The sequence below is a fragment of the Thamnophis elegans genome, chromosome 5 (assembly GCF_009769535.1).
Source record: "Thamnophis elegans isolate rThaEle1 chromosome 5, rThaEle1.pri, whole genome shotgun sequence".
Classification (NCBI taxonomy): domain Eukaryota; kingdom Metazoa; phylum Chordata; class Lepidosauria; order Squamata; family Colubridae; genus Thamnophis; species Thamnophis elegans.
This window is the reverse complement of record NC_045545.1, coordinates 56012358-56036627: the sequence shown is the minus strand read 5'-3', so window position 1 is coordinate 56036627 and position 24270 is coordinate 56012358. Positions and strand designations below refer to the sequence as shown.

Here is a 24270-nt window from a genome sequence, read left to right as displayed (position 1 = left end):
TAAGTGTTTCATCAGATTAAATGGGAACTATATCTTGTTCAAAGATATACTTATTTCCTTTCTTTTCTTGTAATTTTTATTTTATTGAAAAGATTGAAATACAACATCCAAAAGAAGAAAATTAACAGAGGGAAAATTAGACAAATACATTAAAAGTGTGGATTAAAAGAACACTTTATTATTGCTCTAGTTGAGCACTGACAAAATCTATTACATAGCTTCCTCCCTTGCAAAGCAGATGCAAAATTTGAGCTTCTATAACTATTTTCAGCTCAATTGACCTGTTATACATCATATATGAAAGCAAAAAATAGTAATGAAATGTTGTTTTAGCTTTTTAATTGGGAACTTTCCCAACAATTGCATCTCATTTCCAAAGTCTCTATTGTAAATATCTCTGCAACATCCATTGTTGAATAATTCTCCTTGACAGTTGAGCATTCCTCTCACCAAGAAAATTTCATCCTTCATCTATTCCATTATCTCAAAATTTCTTATATTTGTATTCTTTTCCATCTTTTCTGGTAGATCTACATTTTTCACACCAAATACTTTCTTCTTTATGTCAGATTAATTTTGTAAGATTGGGTAAGTAAGATTTGATATTGATAATTATGTATATCTAAGAAATGAATTTTGTGGTAAAATGTATTTTGATGAGATAAAAGTATATACAAATGTAAGATGCATATGTCTTTGAGGTGGAATTTTTTTGTAATAATGGCTCAATCAAATGGAGGAAATATGGGACTTTTTTCTATTGCTATGGCTATATTAGTAAGGAAAAATATTTCATTAAATATTTGTATCTGTATTAAATAAGTTGGAGGCCTTTCCTCACTTTTCCCCTTCCTTTTTCTTTTTTTCACTTTTTAACCTTTTCACCTTTTGAATCCCCCCACTTTTTAATAGTTATTTTGTGTTTAATTCTTCTTGAAATTTAATAAAGTATTTAAAAAAATATGGAACTCGTGTGGTAACCCTTGCATAACCCTTGCAATAAATCATTCTCAGTACAATTTCTTAACAAGCTGCTGTTTGTGGAATAAAATTGGGGTGACCCCATATATTCTTGCTTTCAGAAAAAAATGTGGAATATAAATGCAATAAGCAAACCAACAGATAAATGGTTTTTAGGAGTTTGTATTTTATGTTTAGGAATGAAATGAAATAAATTAATCAAGCAGGCACCCAATATAATCAAATAAAATTTTGATAGATTTTCCATATGTTCAGTGTCATGACTTCACCAGCAATTATACAGAACAGCCAGGAGGATGATCAGTTTTCCTAGGAAAAAGTGGTAATAAATAATTCAAAACCTTTTACTTGAAGCAAGAATGAAGCAGGAGTTTCATACAACATTCAGTACCATTTTTTACCTCATAGGACCATGATCGTGAACCTACGGCACATGTGCCGGAGGTAGCACCCAGTGCCTTCTCTGAAGTTATGTGCACCGTCACCAGCTACTCTTCTGGTTTCCAGCATGCCAGCCATCTGGTGTTTGCGAGCACCAGAGCACTAGAAAACAGCCTGAAAATGGCGTGGCATTTTCCGACCATTTTTCAGGCTGTTTTCAGGCCATTTGGGGGGGGCATTTTTCGCCTGAAAAATGGTCCCAAAATGGCCCGGAAAGTGGCCTGGAAAATGGCCTGGAAATCAGCCTGACCATGACCAGGAAAATGGCCTAAAAACAGTCTGAAAACAGCTAGAAAAATGGCTAGAAAAACAGGCATTTCCGGTGCCCCAAAGCACTGGAAACCCAAAGACCAGCTGGTCTTTGGGTTTCTGGTGCTCTGGTGCAGGCACATGCATGGGTGTTCTGGCTTGAGCACTTGGTGCCAAAAAGGTTCACCATCACTGTCATAGAATAAGTGATTCCTAAAGTTTGGAGGAGGAGGAGTTGTATCAATGTGTATGTTTTATAAACCACAAAATAGATCTGAGTCTAGTAGAGATAGTCTGGGGAAAATGCCATGTATGTGCTTGCTGTTTTTCTTTCCATTAGACATTTCAACTTTTCCAATAAGAATAATAGAGTAAGATTACTAAGAAGAAAGAATTCTGTGAGTCTCTTTAAATCTTCTGCTATCATTCATATTTACTTTTGTTTATTTAATATTAAACTTCTATGCCATCCATCTCACCAAGGAGATACTAGGTGACTTAGGCCTCTCATTTTCTTTTCCAAACAGGTATAAAAGGGTAGGATTGCCAAATCCTTATCTCTGCTTGTTTTAAAGCCTTGTGGATTTATAAGGAAGATTTTAAGATTTGTGTATGTTGATGAACATAAATGAAACATGGGTTTTATTTAGAGTATCTCATATGAACATCCTGGGACAGAGAAAACATTTTCAATGTAACTGAGATGATGCCTATGTACTCTTCATAAGATTTCATTTTTAGATCCTCTATCCCTATTCCGGGTTTCCCTAAACTTTATAAACTGTGATGCCCAAGATTTACCACAGTAATCCAAATGCAATTTGATCAGCACATATATAGTGGAACTATTACTTCCTGTGAATCTGGACATAAAGGTTAATGCAGCCCAAGAATTTGTTGACCTTAGCAGTTGTTGCATCATATGGCTTGCTCATATTGAATGTTTTATTAGAATCCCTAGATCTTTCTCGCAGGGTCTATGACAATTCGCCGTGGCCAACTCGCCACAGGACAACTCACTAGAGTTGTAACTAGAGTTACACTAATATCAATTAAATGGTGGAATAGAATCATTAAAGAAAAGATGCAAAAGAAGGGACAGAATGAAATGTGAATGGCAAAAATTAAAATAATTTTTATTTATTTGAAATAATTAAATAGAATTGCTAAATTGTCCCACAGTGAGTTGTCCTGCAGCAAGTTGGCTGTGATAAGTTGGTTGTGGTGAGTTTGCCATGGCATGTTGGCCGCAGCAAGTTGGCTGTGGCAAATTGTCCTGTTCCCCTTCTCACATTCAGTGCTCCCCTGCCAGGTCTCCCGTGTCCTATACAGTATTCATGTCTATTATTTTTCCTGCCTAGATGCAGAACATTAATTTATAACCCCTGAACATCATCCTGTTGAATATGATTCAGTGTTCAATTTTATTCAGGTTATTTTGAGTTGTTACCCCTCTATCGAAAGTAGCTCAAGAACAAAGGCTTCTTCAGGAAATCAGGTAGTATGTATGGCAGAAATCATAGAAACGCCTCTTCTGAATGAGCAGAAATATTTTCTTTTCACATTAATGTCCTTGTGGTAACATACTTTTTAATATTTGATTTCATGATCAATATCTTTGTTTCTCAGGTATGGCCAGAATAAGTGCAGGATTTTGTCTATTTCATTTCTATTACATGATCTGCAGTAATATTGGGTTCTTGGGAGTTTTGACTTCATTGTGAGCTAGGATTCTGATAATGAGTTTTTGCACATCTAAATAAGTCAATCAATTTTCACTACCAGGATTCCATTCACATGAAGGCCTTTATATGTATTTGAAGGTTCTCCAACACTAAATTACACTGCCTTTGTTGGATGCATTAGTTTACTAGCTGATAAAGATTCAGGAAATTGTTAGTAAGAGAGCTGTAAAGCTTTCCATCAATTGCAAAGCAGTTCAGTTCCTCACCACTTCATTGAACAGCCAATAAGAAAAAAATAAATTTTTGTCCAAGATGATTTAGGGGTAAAGTATGAAAAATATTTGAGCTGCTGAAATTCTTGTATTCTTAAAAAGTTTAAATGAAATTTCTGTGAGAAGTTAGAAAAAGATACTCTTAATTAAGACAGCTGCTAAAATCTAAATCCAGTGACAACTCCAACATATCAACACTAAAGAGAGAAAGAAAAGTTTATCACACTCAAAATGTTGAGTTTTACATTACTGAACCTTAAGTGTTCCAATTCCACTGTAATATAGTGTTTAGCCCAGTTACACTGAAATTGGGAAAATTAAAGTTCAAGATCTCACTTGTATATAGAATTCACTATTTAGGCTTTGGGCAGTCAGAATACATCATGACAAGCTACCATGTATGAATTATGAACAGATTGTAAATAAATATTCATCATTCATGAAAACAGAATATCACTGTCTACACTTTGAAATATCTCAGCATGTAATTACTTACCAAGTGCTGTAGTTTTGTGGTATTCTAAAACAGAAAAAAGAGGAACAAAAATGAGCTAAACTTTTGAGCCTCATTGGAATCAACATATACTTTCTCTTTCTAGTTTATTTAAAATATCGTTATCATTTGTTACTAAATAGTAGAGAGTCTAGTGTGGTGAGTAAAGTGCTAGATTATGAATTTCAATATGTGAACTAAAATGGGTACAGTGCACAAAAAAAGGAACCTGAAATAAATCTCGACAAATACTAGGAGCAACATCAAATTACAACCAGCACTGTTGAAAGCTTTGATCTGAAGCTTACTTTTTTTTCCCTAAATTGATCTCCATTTGGGAAGGACTCATTTTAGAACAGCCACTTTGCCCAACAGATAGAAATATGGTGCTGAATATGAAAAATGGACTTCGTTGTGTCTATGTTGCTTAGAAGGATACAAAAATTGTTCAACTCTTTTCATATAAACATTGATGAAAATGCCATTTTTGTTTGTTTTTTTCTTTCTTAAGTCTTTTATTAAGAACTGGCACAGTTTTCACTATTTGAAAAGAAACCATCTTGCTGGTACAAGTGCAGTAGCTCACCTCAGACTATTTCAGCCTTACCTGCATAATCTTTTGTTGTAGTATTTGGCTTGTCTGTAGTACTATTTGTATTGCCAACATTTCCTGTTTGAAAGAAAATGTTAATAAAATAAAATTCAGAACACAGCCCAGAGGGGTGAGAAGGAATTATTTTTAGCAATATATAAAGAAATATGTAGCTGCTTTCTTGCACCGTTTTTCCTTTCTTTTTTCTTTTTAGTTTATATTATTTTTTATTGTTCTGTTTAAAACTTTTAATAAAAGCATTATGAAAAATATTTTAACTCTGAGCAAATGAGAGCCAAATACATTCTTTCTAAACAAAAAGCCTACCTTTTAATATAAATCTGCATAAATAAATAAATAAACAAATAAACAAACAAATAAATAAATAAATACTATGATGAGTTCTTCTCAATATTGAGCTCAAAGAAAAATGTTTCCACCTAGTGAACTTCCATATTAGGTTACAAATATAAGCTGGTAAACTTGCTTTTATATTAAAAAAATAGATAAAATACAGTTTAAAAAATATTACAGATAACAGACACATCATGCATAAAAAGGCAATTTTAACTGCAAAAGTTGTGTACAAGAGTGAAAGCTATATTAATAATGGAGGGATAAAAATAATTAATAATTATTGATGTTCAATATATAGTAGGATCATAAATGCTCTAGTCTCAAAAAATTAATATCAAGACTGAAAAAACAAGCCTGTAAGAACAATACATAGAAATAATATCCTGTCATTTTGCCAAAGATTTAGCTTCCCAGTAATTGGCTGCTTTTCAGTTTATTGAAGCCTACATGTTTTTGTTTTATTTCTTTTTGGGGGTCATAGACTGTAATTTGGACTGTATTTTTTTTAAAAGGGGCATGGAGGGTGAACATTGTTAAATAGAAAACATTCGCTAGAATATATTGTTACCCACCCATATTCCACTATATACTACAAGCTACTATAGTATTCCTTATTTTTATTTATTTTAAAAAAATTATATCACTGCCTACTCACTCACATGACTCTAGGAAATTTATAAACAATAAAAGACAGAAATATATCTATCTGTCTGTCTGTTCATCTATCTATCTATCTATCTAGCTAGCTATCTATCTATCTATCTATCTATTCCCCCCTCCCCCCCCCCGGCCCGGTAATAACACATGGTTAAATAAGCAATTTGATGGGCTCCATCACAATCCAGGTTCCTCTGGCCAGTTGGCAAAACCAAGCATTCAGGGACTTAGGAAAGACTGACAAAGTGGGGGGGGGCAGTCTAATTTCTGCAGGGACAATGTTCCAAAGGGTGGAAGCCATTACAGAGAAAGCCCTTATTCTGAGTCCCAACAGATGTACATCCTATGGGGACGGGACCAGCCAACTTGGAAAAGACCCTGGAGAATACAATGCAGGAGTTCATTACAAAGAATACCCCACTTGGGTTTCCCACTGATCTGTTTGAAGAGCAAGAAGATGTTAAAGAACTAGAGTTACAGGAGAAAAGTTGGTGTCACTGATACAGCATGGGTTGCACAGGTAAACCCACCAGTGGCTGGCCAGGTTAGGTGGTCTTAATAGAATGGACCTTATAGATTCATTTTAGTTTGGCCTTTTACTCCAGTGCCCTGGAGTCCCAAAGTTGACTTTTAACTTCCTCATATTATAAATAGGGCTGAACAATGTGGCAAGGCTCTGTAAAGGAGGGGCACAGGAAGCCAGACATGGGGTAGAGATAGAACAGAGAAGTTGCAGAAAACTGTTGGTATGAATATCTGCTTTTGTATTTTTCCAAGATGTACTTCCCTGTTCTGAACAGGGGTTTTTACGTTTTGTATGAATACGCCTCTTTAAACGCCCTCTGATTGACGAAGTTTGATTAAAGGTATAAAATCACTGCCCTGGGCGTAGCCAGGCCAGTTCAGATGTTGGTGTGTGAACACGCTGAACTCGATGCATCCAATAAACCTGTTTCTCTCACCTTCGTGGTATCAAGTCCTGGTCTTTCGTAAGTAGATTACAAACCTCAATCTGCTGCAACATTTTTGGCGAGCCAGCCAGGAGTTGAGGGGTCTTTGGGACCCTCTGGAGCGTCCACCCCGGTGTCAGAGCTCATCTTGTCAAGGGGAACCTCCCTGGCGCCAACGGACCCGCTTGATCCGAGGGACTTCCCAGCGACAGAGGGCTCTGGCAGCAGCGTTTGGCGATTCCAAGAACCACCAGAGAAGGACCAGAGACCAGGCATCTAAAAGGCATCTAAAAGGCTGGCCAGCATCGCAGGAGGGAAGCCAAGTACATGAGGCAAGTACTGTGGGAACCCTATTTAGACCCGGACTCCTTGTTGAGCCGGAGGTGAGGCCTGATCTCCCTCACTAGTTGAAAGGTTTTGGGGAGGATTGTCTAGTGTATGTGTGTGTGTGTGATTGAGGGGGGGCTACTGCATTTCCCTACGATAGCCGTGTCCATCCGGTATCCTGGGTCAGAAGCCTGTGTGGGATGATTGTTAAATTTTTGTTGTCTGGTACCCTGGGAGGAGTTGGGGGGGCAGCAGTGTTCCCTAGACCCCATTACAATGTATGTAAAATCATTTTAAAGGATATGTGACTCAGGACTATGGCATTGAGTGAAGCAGGCATGAGCTTAAAAAGTTTTGTGAATCTGAATGGCCCACTTTTGGTTTTGGGAGGCCCAACAAAGGCAATTTTTGATCCCAACATAGCTTTGAATGTCCATAGGTTAGTGTTTGAGCCTGTTCAAACAGGATCCGTATATTGACGTGTAGTACAATTTGTTGAGGAGACAGCTTGGCTAAAAAAACAAATGCAAAAGACCAACAGTGTATTCTTATGGCTGTTCGGGTTGCAAACCCCAAATGTCCCAAGCAGAGACCACCAATCCTAGCTAGTGCCCCAGAAGACTTCCTGCCAGAACAGGAAGAGGATCACCACGACCCTCACCACGACCATGCCAAAGGGGGGCTACACCTAGTAGCTCAAGAGACTTGAGGGCATCAACAAGCCAAGCATCTGTGGAGTGGATAGAGTGAGGGCTGGACGTTGTGACCTCTATGATGTCAGAAGAAAGTCCTGTCAGAGGGACAGAGGATGGGGACCCTCTGAGAATTTTGGGAGAAGAAGGAAGAGGAGATAGAGCAGTCTGAAGAGAGGGAGAAGATTAGAATTGCAGTGTCTAACATTCTAAAACCTGATGTTCCTGCTCACACCAATCTGGCTGACTTTACTGAGCAACGCTTCCCTTCAAGGGACCCGAGATGGAGCCCCTATGACCCCCACCAGTTGATTCTGCTACGTAATCATCAACAGTTAATTGTAAGGGCTGTCTGGCTGGGAGGAAAGCCAGCCACTAAAATGTCTAAACTCTGCCGAAAGCCCCGAGGTTTTTATTTATGGTAACCACTAACCTTCCTGAAAATGCTCGGATGCTAGCTATGGCCTTTATTTCTCAGTCATCTGACACAAGCTGTAGAAGCTGGAAGGGGCACTGGGGAAGCCCCTCAATGAGCTTATGGAAGTAGCTCTCGTCAATAGAGACTTGTTGGAGGAAAAGAAAAAAAAAATCAAAAGATGCAGAAAAAAGCAGAAGTGCTCGCGGCAGCAATTAGGGAGGGGAACAGGGCCCCACCCTTGGGACGGAACCGATGTGCCATCTGTTACGAACATGGCCACTGGGGAGGGGAGTGCCTCAACTGGGACTGGGCTCCACCCCCTGAGGAAAGGGAAGATGACCACCCTAGGATGCCAAGGGATCCCCCCGCCCAAGCTGCCCCAGGAGACCTGAATCTTACAGGAGGGCCTTCAATGGCATGCAGAGGAAAATGCTTTTCAGTCATTGATTCAAAGGATGCTTTCTTTGCAATCCCCATCAATAAAAAAAAAAAGTCAGCATTCGTTTGCCTTCAAATGCCCAGTCACAGGCAGAAAGCAGCAATATGCTTGGACACGCTTGCATCAAGGCTTATCCACCTTATTTGGAGCTGCATTAGCCATGGATTTGAAACTTTTAGACATTGCCCCACCTGATGTGGTTTTGCAAGATGTAGCTGACTTGTTGGTCACAGGCCAGACGGAGGAAACCTGTCATGCCAATGCAGCAGCCCTACTGCTCCTCCTACAGGAGAAAGCCTACGAGGCCTCTCGGACCAAAGCCCAATTAGTCCACTTGGAAGTTAAATATTTGGGCTACAACATCCAGCAGGGACAAAGGACTCTGGGCCATGAGAGGAAGGAAGCCATTTGCCAATTGCCGGCCCCACGAAATAGGAAGGAATTAAGGAGCTTTTTGGGGGCAGCAGAATTTTGTCGCATTTGGATTCTCAATTTCGCATTGTTAGCAAAGCCACTCTATGAAGCTACCAAGAGGACCAGAAAAGGAGCCCTTGAGGTGGGAAGAAGAGGAACAGAACAGCTTTTTGGAATTGAAGCATGCTGTGACTCAGGCTCCTAGTCTTCTGACTTGACATCCTTTTCAGTTGTTTGTGGACATTAAGCAGAATATGGCCATTGGGATACTGACCCAACAGTTGGGAACATGGTATCGTCCGGTTGCATATTTGTCCAAACAGCTGGATCAGGTGGCCAAAGGGTGGCCAGCCTGTCTCAAGGCTGTGACAGGAACTGCCCTACTTACCCAGGAAGCCAATAAGCTCACCTTTGGACAGCAATTAAATATCTACACCCCCCATGCTCTTCGAGTTGTCCTAGACCAGAAAGGTCATTTGTGGCTTACCAATCCACGAATGTTGAAGTATCAGGGGCTTATTGCACATAACCCCCTCATCAAGTTTGTCCAATCTATGCTTTGAATCCAGAAACCCTGTGGCCTGAACCAGACTCTGAAATTACTCATGATTGTTTGCAAACCATTGAAGAAACCTATGCCAGTCACCCAGATTTGAAGAATAAACCCCCATCGCACAAAGATGCAACTCTTTGTGCAGATGGAACCAGCTTTCTACATGAGGGCATGCGAAAAGCAGCTTATGCTGTAGTCACCCTTGATGATGTGTGGGAAGCCATACCCCTACCACCAGAAACCAGTGCCCACTTGGCAGAACTACATGCCCTCACAAGGCTTTGAAATTGGCATGAGATCTACGAGTCAACATTTACACAGAGTCCAAATAGGCCTTCCTAACCGTCCAAGTCCATGGAGTTTTAGGAAAGAGCTCTTCACAGGAAAGAGGCCTCATCACAGCTGGGGGAAAGGACATCAAATATGGCCCAAATTGTGCATTTGTTGGACAGTGTATGGGCCCCCAAACAAGTTGCCATTATGCATGTATGGGTCATCAGAAAGGGGTTTCAACAACTGAAAGAGGAAACAACGAAGCTGATCAAGTTGCCGGAGCAGCAGCCTTGGATCCCCCTTCTTTACAGGCCACATGCCTTACACTGTGGACCCCGGCCCAGGAAGAACAACCCCCATCGTATAGTCACTCAGGAACCCAGCAAGCTGAAGCAATAGGGGTGGAACTACTATATGGGTGGTAGGTTTTGCCGGACACAAAGGTGTTTGTTTCCCAGCAGTTGGCATGGGATGCTGTCTCCTCCCTGCATAAGCATTTGCACTTAGGAAAAACGGCTTTGAAAAAAAGCCTTGGCTCAGGGAGGTCTATATCAACAATTTGTCTAGCCTGGCAGCTGCTGTTTGCTCTCAATGTTAGGTATGTGCTGCTAATAACCCACCGTCAAGGCCCAGTTCAGGTGGGAGGGTAAAGAGGGCAGATCACACCATAGAGGATAAGTTGGCCAAAATTTGTCAGGAAACCCATCTCAAATGGCCGGATGATGCCCACAGCATGGCGTTGCTGGCAAAGAGGTGCACTCTCACCGAGGAGTTGGGTGTCTCGCCATTTGAATTGTTGTATGGGAGGGTTCCTAATTGCGTGGCCCACAGGTGTTGCCCAACCCCAAGTTACAGACATGGTGAAGCTCAAACAGTTGCCAGCCCTGAATGCCATAGTCCACAAATTGTGAAAATATGTTCTGTCTTGTCGTTCTCATGGAATTGTAACTCCAGTCCACAACTTCCACCCAGGACAAGAAGTCTGGGTGAAGGACTGGTAGAAGGAACTATTGGGCCCCAAATGGTGTGGGCCGTATACTGTTGTTGTTTTTTCTCCCCTTGTTGTTAAGGTAGCTGAAATTAGGCCTTGGATTCACTGGACCCGTTTTAAATTGGCTGCGAAAGCTTACTGGAAGGCCTCCAGTGACCCTGCCAAGCCTCTATACCTCACGTTTTGGAAACACCAGGAGGAACGCCACCTCTTCTGTGGACACACGGGAAGCTGTCGCTCTACGAACAGGTGGTGAAGAACCAACGCCCTCTGCAGGTGTCGCTCCAGGTGCCATCGACACCCATCGCACAGGCAACGTATCGCGTCTACCATGGACACTCCGCCCCGTCCAATGCCCAGGCACAACCATGAAGACTGACTAGCGCCTACGCCGAGCTGCGTGCATTAGGAGAGGCCTGATGCTGGCAGTTCTGATCGTGTTTTTTTCTCCTATTCATTTCTATTCTCATTGACTCTCTTTATCTCTATCAGGCAATCTTGGCCAGAGCAAAGGGTGAGGCCCATTGGTGGTGTGGGAAGTTCCGAATGATTACGAGGACCCCCGCTCCATCCTTTCCTATAGGGGGGAATGAGGATAATGAGGGTACTCCCCAACAGATGGAAGCTAGGCCCCTCACCTCTATAAATGACTCCCCTGCACAGGTAACTTCTGAGCCAATGCTAGAAGAAATGGGTTCAGGGCCTTTCCCCCTTTGCAAAGACTGCTTTTATCAGGGTGAACAGGGACTGCATTTTGTGTATAATGAACGCTGGTTATTAAATTGCCATCCGGAGGAGGGGCTATCCCCCTGTTCAGAGGAGACAGGGAACTATTGGCAGTGTTGCATGAACCCCAATGTCACAACTTGGGCACCAAACAAATGATACACTTTGACCATTAGGTGCCATCGCAAAAAAGCCCATTCAGAGACCCTTCCCAGACCCCTTTCCAGAAAGGACAAGGGCTCAGGTGAAGTGGGCCCCCCTTGATTTCAGTCTGAAAATGGAATATGACACAACTTATGACCAGATTCCCATAATAGTGGAGATAACCTGTCAGCTTATTGGGGATGTAGGGAATCAGTGGTTTCTACAATGGTGGTCAGAGGATGAAAATCAGTCAAGCATGGATGCACAAGACCTGAGTAAGTACTGGCAGATAGGTGTAACACGTAACCATAGTGCTAAAGCCAGTCGCCTGGAGGTCTGGATAACCCAATCCAACTACTTGGAAACATATCAATGCCATGCGGGGACACTTGACAAGAACCTCAGCAGAACAGCTATAGCCACCCTAAACACACAGGGAAAGGGAAGGGTGGTTCTGGAGCCACTCCTACAACAGGGTAGGAACCCCCATCCCACATGGACTCCTCAGGAGGGTGGGAGGGGCGGCCCACAAGGGAAGGAAAAGGGAGCCCCAAGGGAACCCAGGGCCACAAGGGAGGCCATTACCCCCTCTCCATTGGAATGCACTCAATGCCTGCAGGATCACAGAAGGACAAAAGGAAAAAAAGCCACAAAAACCCCATCTAGCACTTGGGAAGCCCCGGAGAACATGTATTGGATTCGTGGCACATTGGCCTACGAAGTCCTCCCTGTGTTCTTGGATGGATAAAACTTTGGGTTCTTTCTGTTGCCCATCCAATCACAACAGGTGCTAGGGGTCCTGGTGTATGACTCAGTAGGCCCCATCCGTCAGAAGAGGAAGGTAGACACAGCCTTCTCTAACTTTCCTTGTAAGGAACTGGCTGAAAACGAGAAATTCGACATGTGGAACTCAGAGAGAACCGTATGCACCTATGGGAGGGCCACTAGGGCAGAGGATGGGTCTTGGGGTTACTGCACCCCAATCTACATGATTAACTGGATCATGCATTTGCAGGCAGCATTGGACTTGGCTGGGGAGAGGATTGATAAATCTTTGAATATCCTCTCCAGTGCCACTGGCAAACTCTGTACTGCAGTGTACCAAAATCGATTGGCTCTTGATTACTTCCACGCAAGGGAAGGAGGGTCTGTGGGAAGTTCAACTTGTTTAATTGCTGCCTTCACATTGATGAGACTGGACGTGTCATTAAGCAGCTCACCACAGAAATGAGGCAACTCACTCATTTCCCAGGGTAGGAATGGAAAGGATTTGATTTCACCTCCACTTCTAACTCCTGGTTCCCGAAATTGCCAGGGTTTCACCCCTCTTGATGGAGAAATGGGCCACTGCAAAGGTCCTGGCCCTGGTGGGATGCTCAGAAGAAGGACGCTCGAGCAAATATGTTGGGCTCATGCTTCATGGAGAGGAACCTGCCATTTATGAAACTACACAGTAATCTTAGGATTGGGTGAAGTTTCAATAGGGGGGAATGATACAGCATGGGTTGCACAGGTAAACCCACCAGTGGCTGGCCAGGTTAGGTGGTCTTAATAGAATGGACCTTATAGATTCATTTTAGTTTGGCCTTTTACTCCAGTGCCCTGGAGTCCCAAAGTTGACTTTTAACTTCCTCATATTATAAATAGGGCTGAACAATGTGGCAAGACTCTGTAAAGGAGGGGCACAGGAAGCCAGACGTGGGGTAGAGATAGAACAGAGAAGTTGCAGAAAACTGTTGGTATGAATATCTGCTTTTGTATTTTTCCAAGATAGTACTTCCCTGTTCTGAACAGGGGTTTTTACGTTTTGTATGAATACGCCTCTTTAAACGCCCTCTGATTGACGAAGTTTGATTAAAGGTATAAAATCACTGCCCTGGGCGTAGCCAGGCCAGTTCAGATGTTGGTGTGTGAACACGCTGAACTCGATGCATCCAATAAACCTGTTTCTCTCACCTTCGTGGTATCAAGTCCTGGTCTTTCGTAAGTAGATTACAAACCTCAATCTGCTGCAACCTCTTCCATTCCCTTTCCAAATACTAGAAAGTATGAAAAGGAATTAAAATCTTATGGACTATACTACATTGGACTAGATTCCTTTTTGCTGCATCTGCTATCCTTTTGTCTTAATCAGGAGGACTCTGATGGGACTATTTCTACATAATACATTTTTATTGAAAGAGATACACTTTTGTGAACTCAGCTCACTTCACCACATGCATTTTTTGTTTCAATTAGTATCATGAATGTCCCAGCAGCATGGCTGCAATATATTAAGGCATAGCTGAGATTGTTCTTTGTTTGGTTTCTCTCCCACCCCCCACCTCCCAGATAAGCATTAGAAAAGGAAGTGCTTGCAGGTCACTCATTGGGTGGCAACACTAGTTGAGGGCAGGTCTACTATAAGATGTAAGAAAGAGAATGATGTTGGTTCTTCTTTGCTGTCCTCTGGTTTTATTTTTTCACAAATGGGATACGGAAACACCTCTCTGCAAACCCTCTTCCAAAATTGCTGGATATATTTAAATTCCAATTTGTTCTGATCTTTCACATTTATGTTCTTAGTCAGATTGTAGTCCTTAATTTATTTATTTTTAAACCCACCATTTCTCCTACAGGAATGAGGGGGTCAATCTTTTCCAAAGCATCAAAAGGCACATAAAGAAACAATGGAGGGAAACTAACGAAAGGGAGACACAACATAGAACTAAGGAGAAATTTGCCAACAGTGAGACAAATCAACCAATGGAATAGCTTGCATATAGAAGTTCTGGGTGATCCATCACTAGAGGCTTTCAAAAAGAGATGGGACAACTATTTGTCTGAAATGATATAGGGTCTCCTGCTTGAGCAGAGTGTTCGTCTAGAAGACCTCTAAGGTCCCTTCCAACTCTATTATTCTATGTTCTCTATACACTAAATTGTGTGCTTCACAGCAGAAGCAATACAGCTGGCTGTACTACACATGCATTAAATTCAAGGGCTGTTTGATCAAATGTCAGCAAACTTTCCGGTAAGGTTGTACAATAGTTACCTTTGACACATTTGGGGATGTCAGGAACCCACAAGCTGTTCTCCCCACATTTAATATGGAGGCTTCCCACAGCAGAATAGCCAGGATTACATTCAAAGCTGATAACATCATTATAGGTATATGAAGGCTTAGATGAATTAACTAATTTCCCATTTTCCACTTTTGGTAGATCACACTTGACATCTGAAAAAAGAAAGCAGCATTTAAACAAAACCAGCTCAGAACAGCCTATAAATAAAAACAACCAAGAGCTGCTCTTGGCTAATAAGTATATACAATGAGCATTTGCTTTTATTTTTCTTTCTTCTATTAGTATCAGATATTAAGCTTCTACAAGATAATATTTGGTTAATCTTTTATTCCATTTGTGTTTTTTGGCATTTGTCTTCAAACCATCAAATCCAGAGTTTTCTTTACTACAGGTAGTCCTCGCTTTATGACCATAATTGAGCTCAAATTTTCTGTTGCTATGTAAGAAGTTTGTTAGCAGAATTTTGTCTCATTTTTTGACTTTTCTTACCAAAGTGGTTAAATGAATTGCTGTAGTTTTTAAATTAATAACCCCATTGTTAAGTGAATATGGCTTCCTCGTTGACTTTGCTTGTCAGAAGGTCACAAAAAGCAATAGCAATAGCAGTAGACTTATATACCGCTTCATAGGCCTTTCAGGCCTCTCTAAGCGGTTTACAGAGAGTCAGCATATTGCCCCCAACAATCTGGGTCCTCATTTTACCCACCTCGGAAGGATGGAAGGCTGAGTCAACCCTGAGCCGGTGAGATTTGAACCGCTGACCTGCTGATCTAGCAGTAGCCTGCAGTGCTGCATTTAACCACTGCGCCACCTTGGCTCTTAAAAAGGTATCACGTGACCATGGGACACTGCAGCCATAATAAATACGTGTCATTTTCAAGGAACAAAATTGGAACCATGTGACCATAGGAATGTTGCAACAGTCATAAGTGTGAAAAAATGGTCATAAGTCACTTTTTCACAGCCATTGCAACTTATTGCTGCAGAAATTGGAAATCTCAATCATTTTGTAACAATGACAAAAAGAGAGGAGTTCAATTTAAAACATTGTTCATAATGAATTTGAATGTTATTGTCTATAATTTTTTTACAATGTTCAACTCTAGCATTTCTGATAACTATGTTATGAATTCAACTCTACGTCTAGGCTAGTGATGCCGAACCTTTTCGGCACCAAGTGCCAAAAAGTATCGTGGAAATGGCGTGAGCATGCACGCTCCTTGGGACCATACTCCAGAAAAGCCGAACTTCAAGGTACTACCGTGCATGCCGGCCAGACGATCAGCTGGCGGTCGCGCATGTGCACAGTGGTTTTTGGCACTGCCGTGTGCGCGAAGGACACCTGATCTTTGAATGCACATATTTGCCAGAAACCCAGAAGAGAAACAGTGAAGACCATGTGGTCTGGGCAACATGGCTTCACGTGCCACTTCAGGCAAGTGCGCCATAGGTTGGCCGTCACGGATTTCGGCCATCTCCTGCAATCGTGCAAGTAATCATTGACTTTCTAAACATGGGAAATCAGTTTGATACATTACTACTCTTCCATAATAATATTTGTAATCAGGGAGAAATCACGCTGGCAGTGGTAGATTACAACTGATCCAATGTAATATTCGTCTTTAGGGTCAGCATCAAAATATCCATTGACAATCGGTTTAGAACGATTACAAGCGATAATTGAGGGAGAGAGAATTATTTACCTGAAGTCCCATTTTAACTAGAATTACAGTTACACTTTGGCAGTGGAAGAATATTCAGGCTGTTTGAAGGGGTTACTACACTAAAGGGAAGTTAATAAACATAGAAATGTTCTCCACCACCTAGTATTTAATAAATACATTAAATATATATTGGGTATTTAATAAATAAATCACTACAGCATCACCCTTAAATAAACAAATAAATCAAATTACTGCAGAAAATGTAATAGATTTGAACTTTTGCATTTCATCGCATGGTGCTTTATGCTTTATCTCATGCTGATATTATAATTCAGGTTTGGAATGAAGTTGTAATAAGTGAGTGTGCCAAATCACCCCTGCACAGTGACCACTGGTTATGGAATAAACTTCAGAAGCGGCCTCCCTCTTTCTGCTTTCCAAGATCTCATCTCGTATTTCAGTCTCTTCCAGTAAATAAATTTAACTAAATGGGATCCTAATCTGTGACTATGAACAAGACAGTCAAATACCACATTCTGCAAGGGCCAATCTAACCAATTCAGAAGGAGGAATGAGTGTGTAGAAAGACTGTTCTTTCATGATCAAAACGGTTTGTGTACAGATTTCTCTTTCAAAGAAACTGATTTATTGCCATTTAACTAAAAGAGTTGTATGCAGTGGTGGGATTCAAATAATTTAACAAGCGGTTCTCTGCCCTAATGACCGGCTGGTATGTGTGGCTGGGTATTCATGTGACTGAGTGGGTGTGGCCAACTCAACATCACTCATGTCAGAGGTGGGTTGCTATCAGTTCGCATTGGAACAGGCAAAGTGATAGAGGAATGCTGGCTGGAGACGCAGAACCGGCAGTGACTCAGGCTGGCCACACCTCCGAACCGGTTTCCGTTCGCTGGTGCCATAGCCTGCATGTTTTTTTGTCCTTTTTAAATTTTCTGCACATGCACAGAACTATTTAGAGGCAACTGCACACGTGCGCACAATACGCATCAGGCATGCGTGCACACAAAATGAACCGGCAGTAACACTAGCAGCAACCCACCCCTGACTCATTTCAAAGGGCCCCTGGCCTTGCCTGGCCTTTCCTTACCCAAACTCTCACGCCTCACACCTCCCCTCCCAGCCACTCCTTATTATGCCCAGCCACTTGCCACAATAAAAATAAAAAGAATGCTGGCCTTGTGCAAATAAATAACAAACATCTTGACCAGGTTTGATGCATCTTGCAAAGTATTACTGCTCATTCTAGTCTCCTTTCCTACTAGCACGTCCATCTCAGATTGTAATTTGCTACAACCTCTCATGTTTTGCATCATTCCTTGGGAGATTATTCTGAAATGTTATCTGTGATATTTGCAGCTTTACAAACATGTTTCCTCCAACCCTGTTTTCACATGCAATTCTTACAAGTTATTTTGACATCCCTTCCACTTTTAAACAAAGTAGTGGTTAAGGTGCTGGCCTAGAACCCAAGTGGCTCTGAGTTGTAGTCCCATTTTGGCCTTGAAAAAATGGCCGAGTGACCAGTCAGCCTCTCCCAGCCCAAACCACTGCTTAGATTGTGGTTGTGGGAAAACTAAGAGGAGGAATGAATATTAGATAAGTTCTCCATCTTGAGTTCCTTATAAAGTAATAAAGACATGATAAACATCTACCAAAATAAATAAATCATTTGTGAGAATGATGTCCTTTTTAAAGGAGAAAGGGTGCTGACGGCCTCATCACACGCCTTACATTACAGAATTTATTTTGTTTTCACTTTATTTTTCTCTACTTTTGGGTTTATTCTTCAATGATGGCATAGCCTGTGAAATTCTTCTGTCTCGCATGTTAGGGTTATGTGGGAAAACATCAGGTAAACACTTCCATGAGACTGACCGGCAATGGCAGCAGAAATACTAAGCAGCTATGTTAGGACAGAAAGAAGGAGACACCAGGTTGCAAAAAGCAGAGGATCTCACGGAGAAGAGAGCTGAGACATTCACCTTTCATCAAACTGGCACAGCCTAGTCAACTACAGAAAGGTAGGAAAGTCATCCATGCCTCTTTTATGTGCTATTTCCATTGGAAATTTTGAGATTGTTTCAAACTGACAGTGCAAAAATTGCCCCAGCTCTACAATACTGGTGATCTTTTTAATGATATTTCACTTTTTACCTAGAGAAGGGCTGACAGGATTTAAAAAGCAAAATCAACCATGCCCTTTTTCCCGTTTCATCAATTTTTCCAATAGCACAATAAAATAGCACTGTTCCAATATTTGAGGGGCTCCTGCAGAAATGAGGGAGTCAATCTATTTTCCAAAACATCAAAAGGCACAACAAGAAACAATGGATTAAAACTAACTTAAGCAACCTAGAACAAAGGAGAAATTTGCTAAGGGTGAGAGCAACCAATGGAATAGCTTGCATACAGAAGTTCTGGGTGCTCTATCACTAGAGGCTTTGAAAAAGAGATGGGACAACTATTTGTCTGAAATGATATAGGGTCTCCTGCTCGAGCAGGAGGTTGGACTAGAAGAACTCTGAGCTTCCTACCAACTCTTATTATTCTATATTCCCTATGTTCTAAATTTGGTGTTTCATAGCAGAAGCAATACAACTGGCTGGACCACACATGCATTAAATTCAAGGGCTGTATCATCAAATGTCAGCAAACTCTCCTGTAAGGTTGTACAATAGTTACCTTTGACACATTTGGGGACGTCAGGAACCCACAAACTATTAGCCCCACATTTAATATGGAGGCTTCCCACAGCGAAATAGCCAGAATTACATTCAAAGCTGATAGCATCATTATAGGCATATGAAGGCTTAGATGAATTAACTAATTTCCCATTTTCCACTTTTGGTAGATCACACTTGACGTCTGAAAAGAGAAAGCAGCATTTAAACAAAACCAGTTCAGAACAACAGCTTATAAATAAAAACAACTAAGAGCAGCTCTTGGCTAATAAGGATATACAATGAGCATTTGCTTTATTTTTCTTTCTTCTATTAGTATCGAATAATAAGCCTCTACAAGATAATATTTGGTTAATCTTTTATTCTATTTGTATTTGTGTTTTTTGGCGTTTGTTTTCAAACCATCAAATCCAGAGTTTTCTTTACTACAGGTAGTCTGGGTGCTCCATCACTAGAGGTTTTCAAAAAGAGATGGGACAACTATTTGTCTGAAATGATATAGGGTCTCCTGCTCGAGCAGGAGGTTGGAATAGAAGAACTCTGAGGTTCCTTCCAACTCTATTATTCTATATTCTCTCTACTCTAAATTGGGTGTTTCATAGCAGAAGCAATATAGCTGGCTGGACCAGACCTGCATTAAATTCAGGCCCTGTATAGTGAAGCTGCATCATTATTCCACCCTGTATCTTTTCCCCCCAGGAAGAAACAACAATGCAGCAGTTATAAAAGGTCTTGGGGAATTCCAGAAAGTACCAGCTGATGACAGATGTGTTACTTAATACCCTTTATAATGAAAATGTTTGCAATCTTGTCCTTCTTCCTGAAGGGAAGAGGTTAATCCCATCCCTAAATGGGTCATTGTTGGGTTTTCTGGGTGTTTCCCTGCCCTAATCCCAATCAGTTTCTATTGTTTATTCAACGTGTGTGTCAGCTGCATTCCTGCAGTTCTGTTTTCTCAACTATTTGCCCATTAAGTAGTTTTTGGCTGTCTGCTCGGAGCTATTAACTGAAGGGAGAGAGGAGAAGAAGAAAAAAACCTCTCTTGCACTTTATTTTCAGCTGGTTCACCGAACGGCCAATACGTTAGCTACTAGTTCAGCTGAACTGGTGCGAACCGGCTTAATCCCACCACTGGTTGTATGTGGAACAACTTTCCTATTCAAGGAAAGACTAGGAGCAAATCAAGTCCAATTTGGCATGGAAAGCTTTACAGATATAAGAGTATTTCCAATAGCTCCTAAACCCTGAACACCTATTGTTAGAGTTTCTTGTCATGTGAATGAACAGTGTGATCAATATAATTCTACTTGTAAGAAAAGAGTGACTAGAAGAGGCAATAACTAGAGAAAGAGAAAACGATGATTCAGGTTATTCAGGCAGAATGTTCCGTATTAAATGTCAGCAAACTCTCCTGTAAGGCTGTACAATAGTTACCTTTGACACATTTGGGGATGCCAGGAACCCACGAGCTGTTCTCCCCACATTTGATATGGAGGCTTCCCACAGCAGAATAGCCAGAATTACATTCAAAGGTGATGCCAACATTATAGGCATATGAAGGCTTAGATGAATTAACTAATTCCCCATGTTCCACTTTTGGTAGATCACACTTGACGCCTGAAAAGAGAAAGCAGTGTTTAAAGAAAAACAGCTCAGAACAACAGCTTATAAATAAAAACCACCAAGAGCTGCTCTTGGCTAAAAAAGATATATAATTAGTATTTGCTTTTATTTTTTTTCTTCTATTAGTATCGGATAATAAGCCCCTACAGGATAATATTTGGTTAATGTTTTATTTGTGTTCTTGCAGTTTGTTTGCAAAAGTGAATTGCTTATGGATACAAATTGGGACCAAGTGGCCACAGGAGTGCTGCAACGTTCGTAAGTGTGAAAAATGATCATAAGTACGAAAGCGGACGAGTGAAAAGCGTCCTGCTTACCTGGCAATGAAGGTCTGCTGCAAAAGGGTGATCTGATCAAACCTCTGTTTGTGTGTGTGTGTCTATGTGTGTAAGAGAGAGAGGGGGGGGAGAAGAAGGCGGGGCTTAGCAGTGAGAAGACGGAGTTTCAGGCCATTCCTGAAATTCCCCTATTCCGGAGGAATTGGACGGTTTTCGATCCTAGCTGTCCTGGAGAGACAGTGAAGGTTTGGGGAGATCCAGTGACCTCAGAGACGTTCGCAGGTCTCGGGGGGGCTTGGAATTCAACCCCTTTTGCCAACCCTTTCTGGATTAGCTGTATGCTAACCGAAACTGCAGGTAGCCCCTAAGAATGGTAGAAGTGATTTCAACTGGTAAGCTGATTTTATTACTCAAAGAGAGATGGTCCGCATTAAAATCTAAGCTAATTGAAACCAAAGAACAGAAGAATCTAGTGGCGAATTGGTTTTTTTTTAATGGATTTATGGCTGGTGGTTACCCTATTTCTTAAATGCTTTGAATGCTGTTTACGTGGATAAAGGAAAGTTTACTTTACTTCAACATTCCCTCAGGCTCTCCTTAAGTGGGCTGTAAACCAATTTACTATAATTTGGCTTCTTACAACTTGACACTTTTACTGCTTGGCTGTGTTGGTCTAAGATCAGATAAGATTGCATAGCTCCCAGCGTGTCCTTACTTGCAAATATCTTCTGCGTCACATCATGGCGTCCGTACTTGCTTCAAGTGATTTGTTTCAAATGATTTTTTCCGCTTTTCAAAAGTTGTTTGATACATATGAAAAATCTGAAAAAAAAACTGGACTATCTGTTGTTTTTAATATTAAAATATGAAGGAAAGAGTGAGAATGTTGAATGTTTGAGTGCTCCTGAAATTCAAATGAAGAATGTCAGAAAGGAAGTCTCTCAACTTGCTGACACGTCGGGCGTCTGGTCTACTTCGGAGGTAGAAAGAGAAAGAGATCCAACGCTTGAAAGAGGGGCAGCCATACAGAAGACTTATCTCAAAAGAGAGATTGCAGGAGGAATGAGAAGCATTAAAGAATCTATACTTTATGAAACATTATTTGCAGAATTTTCAATACCACCCTTGAAAATCAAAGACAAATTGAGTGGAACAAGCCAAGGACAATGTTACTACACCAGAGGCACCCTAAGCAAAAAGGTGCGAAGATATTTCTGTTTGGACTTGCTTATAAAAACATATGGGGAACTTGTTTTAAGAATGGCAATAGGACTAAGGAAGTTTTGCTATTGGAGAGACATAGGCTGATAGATTGAAGAATACAATTGAAAATTAGCTAAATCTAATTACTCTTATTTGTAATAGATATAGCTGAATAATAACTGATATTAATAGTAATGTATATAATGTGGAGTTGATATGATAAATAATAATTGGATATGAGAAAGGAAGGTTGGAAATATTTTTGGATTATATACAAAGGTTATTAATCACAATAATTATCACTATTAAAAAATAAAACAAAATATATACAGTTAAATGTTAATTAATATGGGGAAAATGTTATGATATATGATATAACTACATAAAGAAGGGAGAATGATAATAAACTATACTGCATGGAAGATGGAATTTTTGGTATTAAATATTATGGATGTTCAGCTAAAATAGGATATGAGGATTTGATGTTAATAGAGGATTTTACAAACAAGTAAATGAAATGTCAGCAGGTGTTATGGATTAATTCTTTGGCATAGTTAAGGATGAAGGATGCTTAAATAAGTGTAGTCAACTAAAAGTGGAAGTATGATGATGTTAATATGGTAAACATTTGAGTTAAGATATTTGAATTAATATGAATTAATGGAAGAGATGCACCAAAACATGTTGTAACCAGCTGATATACTTTTTTATATATATATAATATATACCCGTGTTCTTTTTTTTGTTTTGTTTTTGTTTTTGTTTTTTTTTTGTTTTTTTCTTCCCTGCCTTGTCTTTTGTTCTTTTTGTCTTTTCTTTTCTTTTTTTGATTTTTTCTTTTCCCACTGGTGTGGGCATGTATTGTTTAAGATTATTATTCTTATTAATATTTTTAAATAATAATTACAGTCAAATGAAAATGGAGATATGATGATGGTGATATGTATGAATATTTGAGTTAAAATGCTCGAGTTAACATGAGTTATGTTTGTTGACTGTGGAGGAGATGCACGAAAGTTTATTTGTGACCGACTGACACACTTTCTATAGCATGTAAAGAAAGATGTTGTACTTGTTTTAAATTAAAAATTAAAAAAAAATTTAATTAAAAAAAAAAAGAGAGAGAAAGCAAAAGGGTGATCCAATCTATCCTGTTTGTGTGTGTATGTGTGAGTGTGTGTGTGTGTGTGTGTGTGTGAGAGAGAAAAAACCCCACCACTATCAGCCCTTAGATACTGTAAGTCTCTGAGGATGGATTGGAGATCGCTCTGTCTCTCCCCCCCTCTCTCACACACACAGAAGTTGGATTGAATTTCTCTCTCTCTCTCTCTCTCTCTCTCTCTCTCTCTCTCTCTGTCTCTCTGTCTCTATCTCTATCTCTATCTCTCTGTCTCTCAATCTGTCTCTCTCCAGTGGGGATGCTTCAATGCTTGGCGAGCGGGGTGCTTCTCACTCAACTGCTTTCCCCCTTTTTTTCTCCTTGATCCCCCTCCTCCTTCAGGCGAGGCCTTCTGACCACAATTGAGCCCACATTTTCTTTTGGTATGTAGGACAGTTGTTTAGAGATTTTTGCCCCATTTGCGACCTTTCATACCACAGTTGTTAAGTGAAATTGAGACCATGTGACCATAGGTATGCTGCAATGGTCGTAAGTGTGAAAAAGGGTCATAAGTACGAAAGCAGACAACTGAAAATCATCCTGGTCAGTCAGCACTGAAGCTCTGCTGCTAGTGGGACGGAGGGAGGGAGGGAGGGAGGGAGGGAGGGAGAGAGAGAGAGAGAGAGAGAGAGAGAGAGAGAGAGAGAGAGAGAGAGAGAGCAACAGGATGGTCCAATCTAACTTATTTTGCTGTGTGTGTGTGTGTGAGAGAGAGAGAAAACGAGAGAGAAAAGAGACACAGAAAGAGAGAGAGCCAAATGGTGATCCAATCTAACCTCTGTGTGTGTGAGAGAGAGGAGGGTGGAGAACCACCTGTTAAGTGGTTCTAGGCTGTCTGCTCAGAGCTATTAACTGAAGGGAGAGAGGAGAAGAAAAATAAACCCCTTCTCTTTCACTTTATTTTCAGCTGGTTCGACAAACG

At 40.7% G+C, this 24270-nt stretch overlaps 1 protein-coding gene across 1 annotated transcript; it reads right to left on the bottom strand.

The window, feature by feature from the left end:
• Positions 1–1145: 1145 nt before the first annotated feature.
• Positions 1146–23811, bottom strand: LOC116509419 (membrane cofactor protein-like). Its single transcript, XM_032218577.1, has 7 exons — positions 23784–23811; positions 20520–20702; positions 19087–19269; positions 14689–14871; positions 4729–4791; positions 4125–4148; positions 1146–1290 (listed from the first exon to the last, which is right to left on the bottom strand). Exons 1-7 carry the CDS (start codon positions 23809–23811, stop codon positions 1247–1249), a joined length of 708 nt encoding a protein of 235 aa, XP_032074468.1. The 3' UTR covers positions 1146–1246.
• Between the last annotated feature and the right edge of the window lie 459 nt (positions 23812–24270).

What these genes read in the sequence shown, in the direction of transcription:
- LOC116509419 (XM_032218577.1), bottom strand. Translation starts at nt 23,811, where the DNA reads ATGGTCTCAATTTCACTTAACAACTGTG. An exon ending in AATTTCACTTAACAACTGTG is followed by an intron (nt 20,703 to 23,783) that starts GTATGAAAGGTC and finishes TTCTCTTTTCAG; the next exon opens with GCGTCAAGTGTGATCTACCA. An exon ending in CGTCCCCAAATGTGTCAAAG is followed by an intron (nt 14,872 to 19,086) that starts GTAACTATTGTA and finishes TTCTTTTTTCAG; the next exon opens with ATGTCAAGTGTGATCTACCA.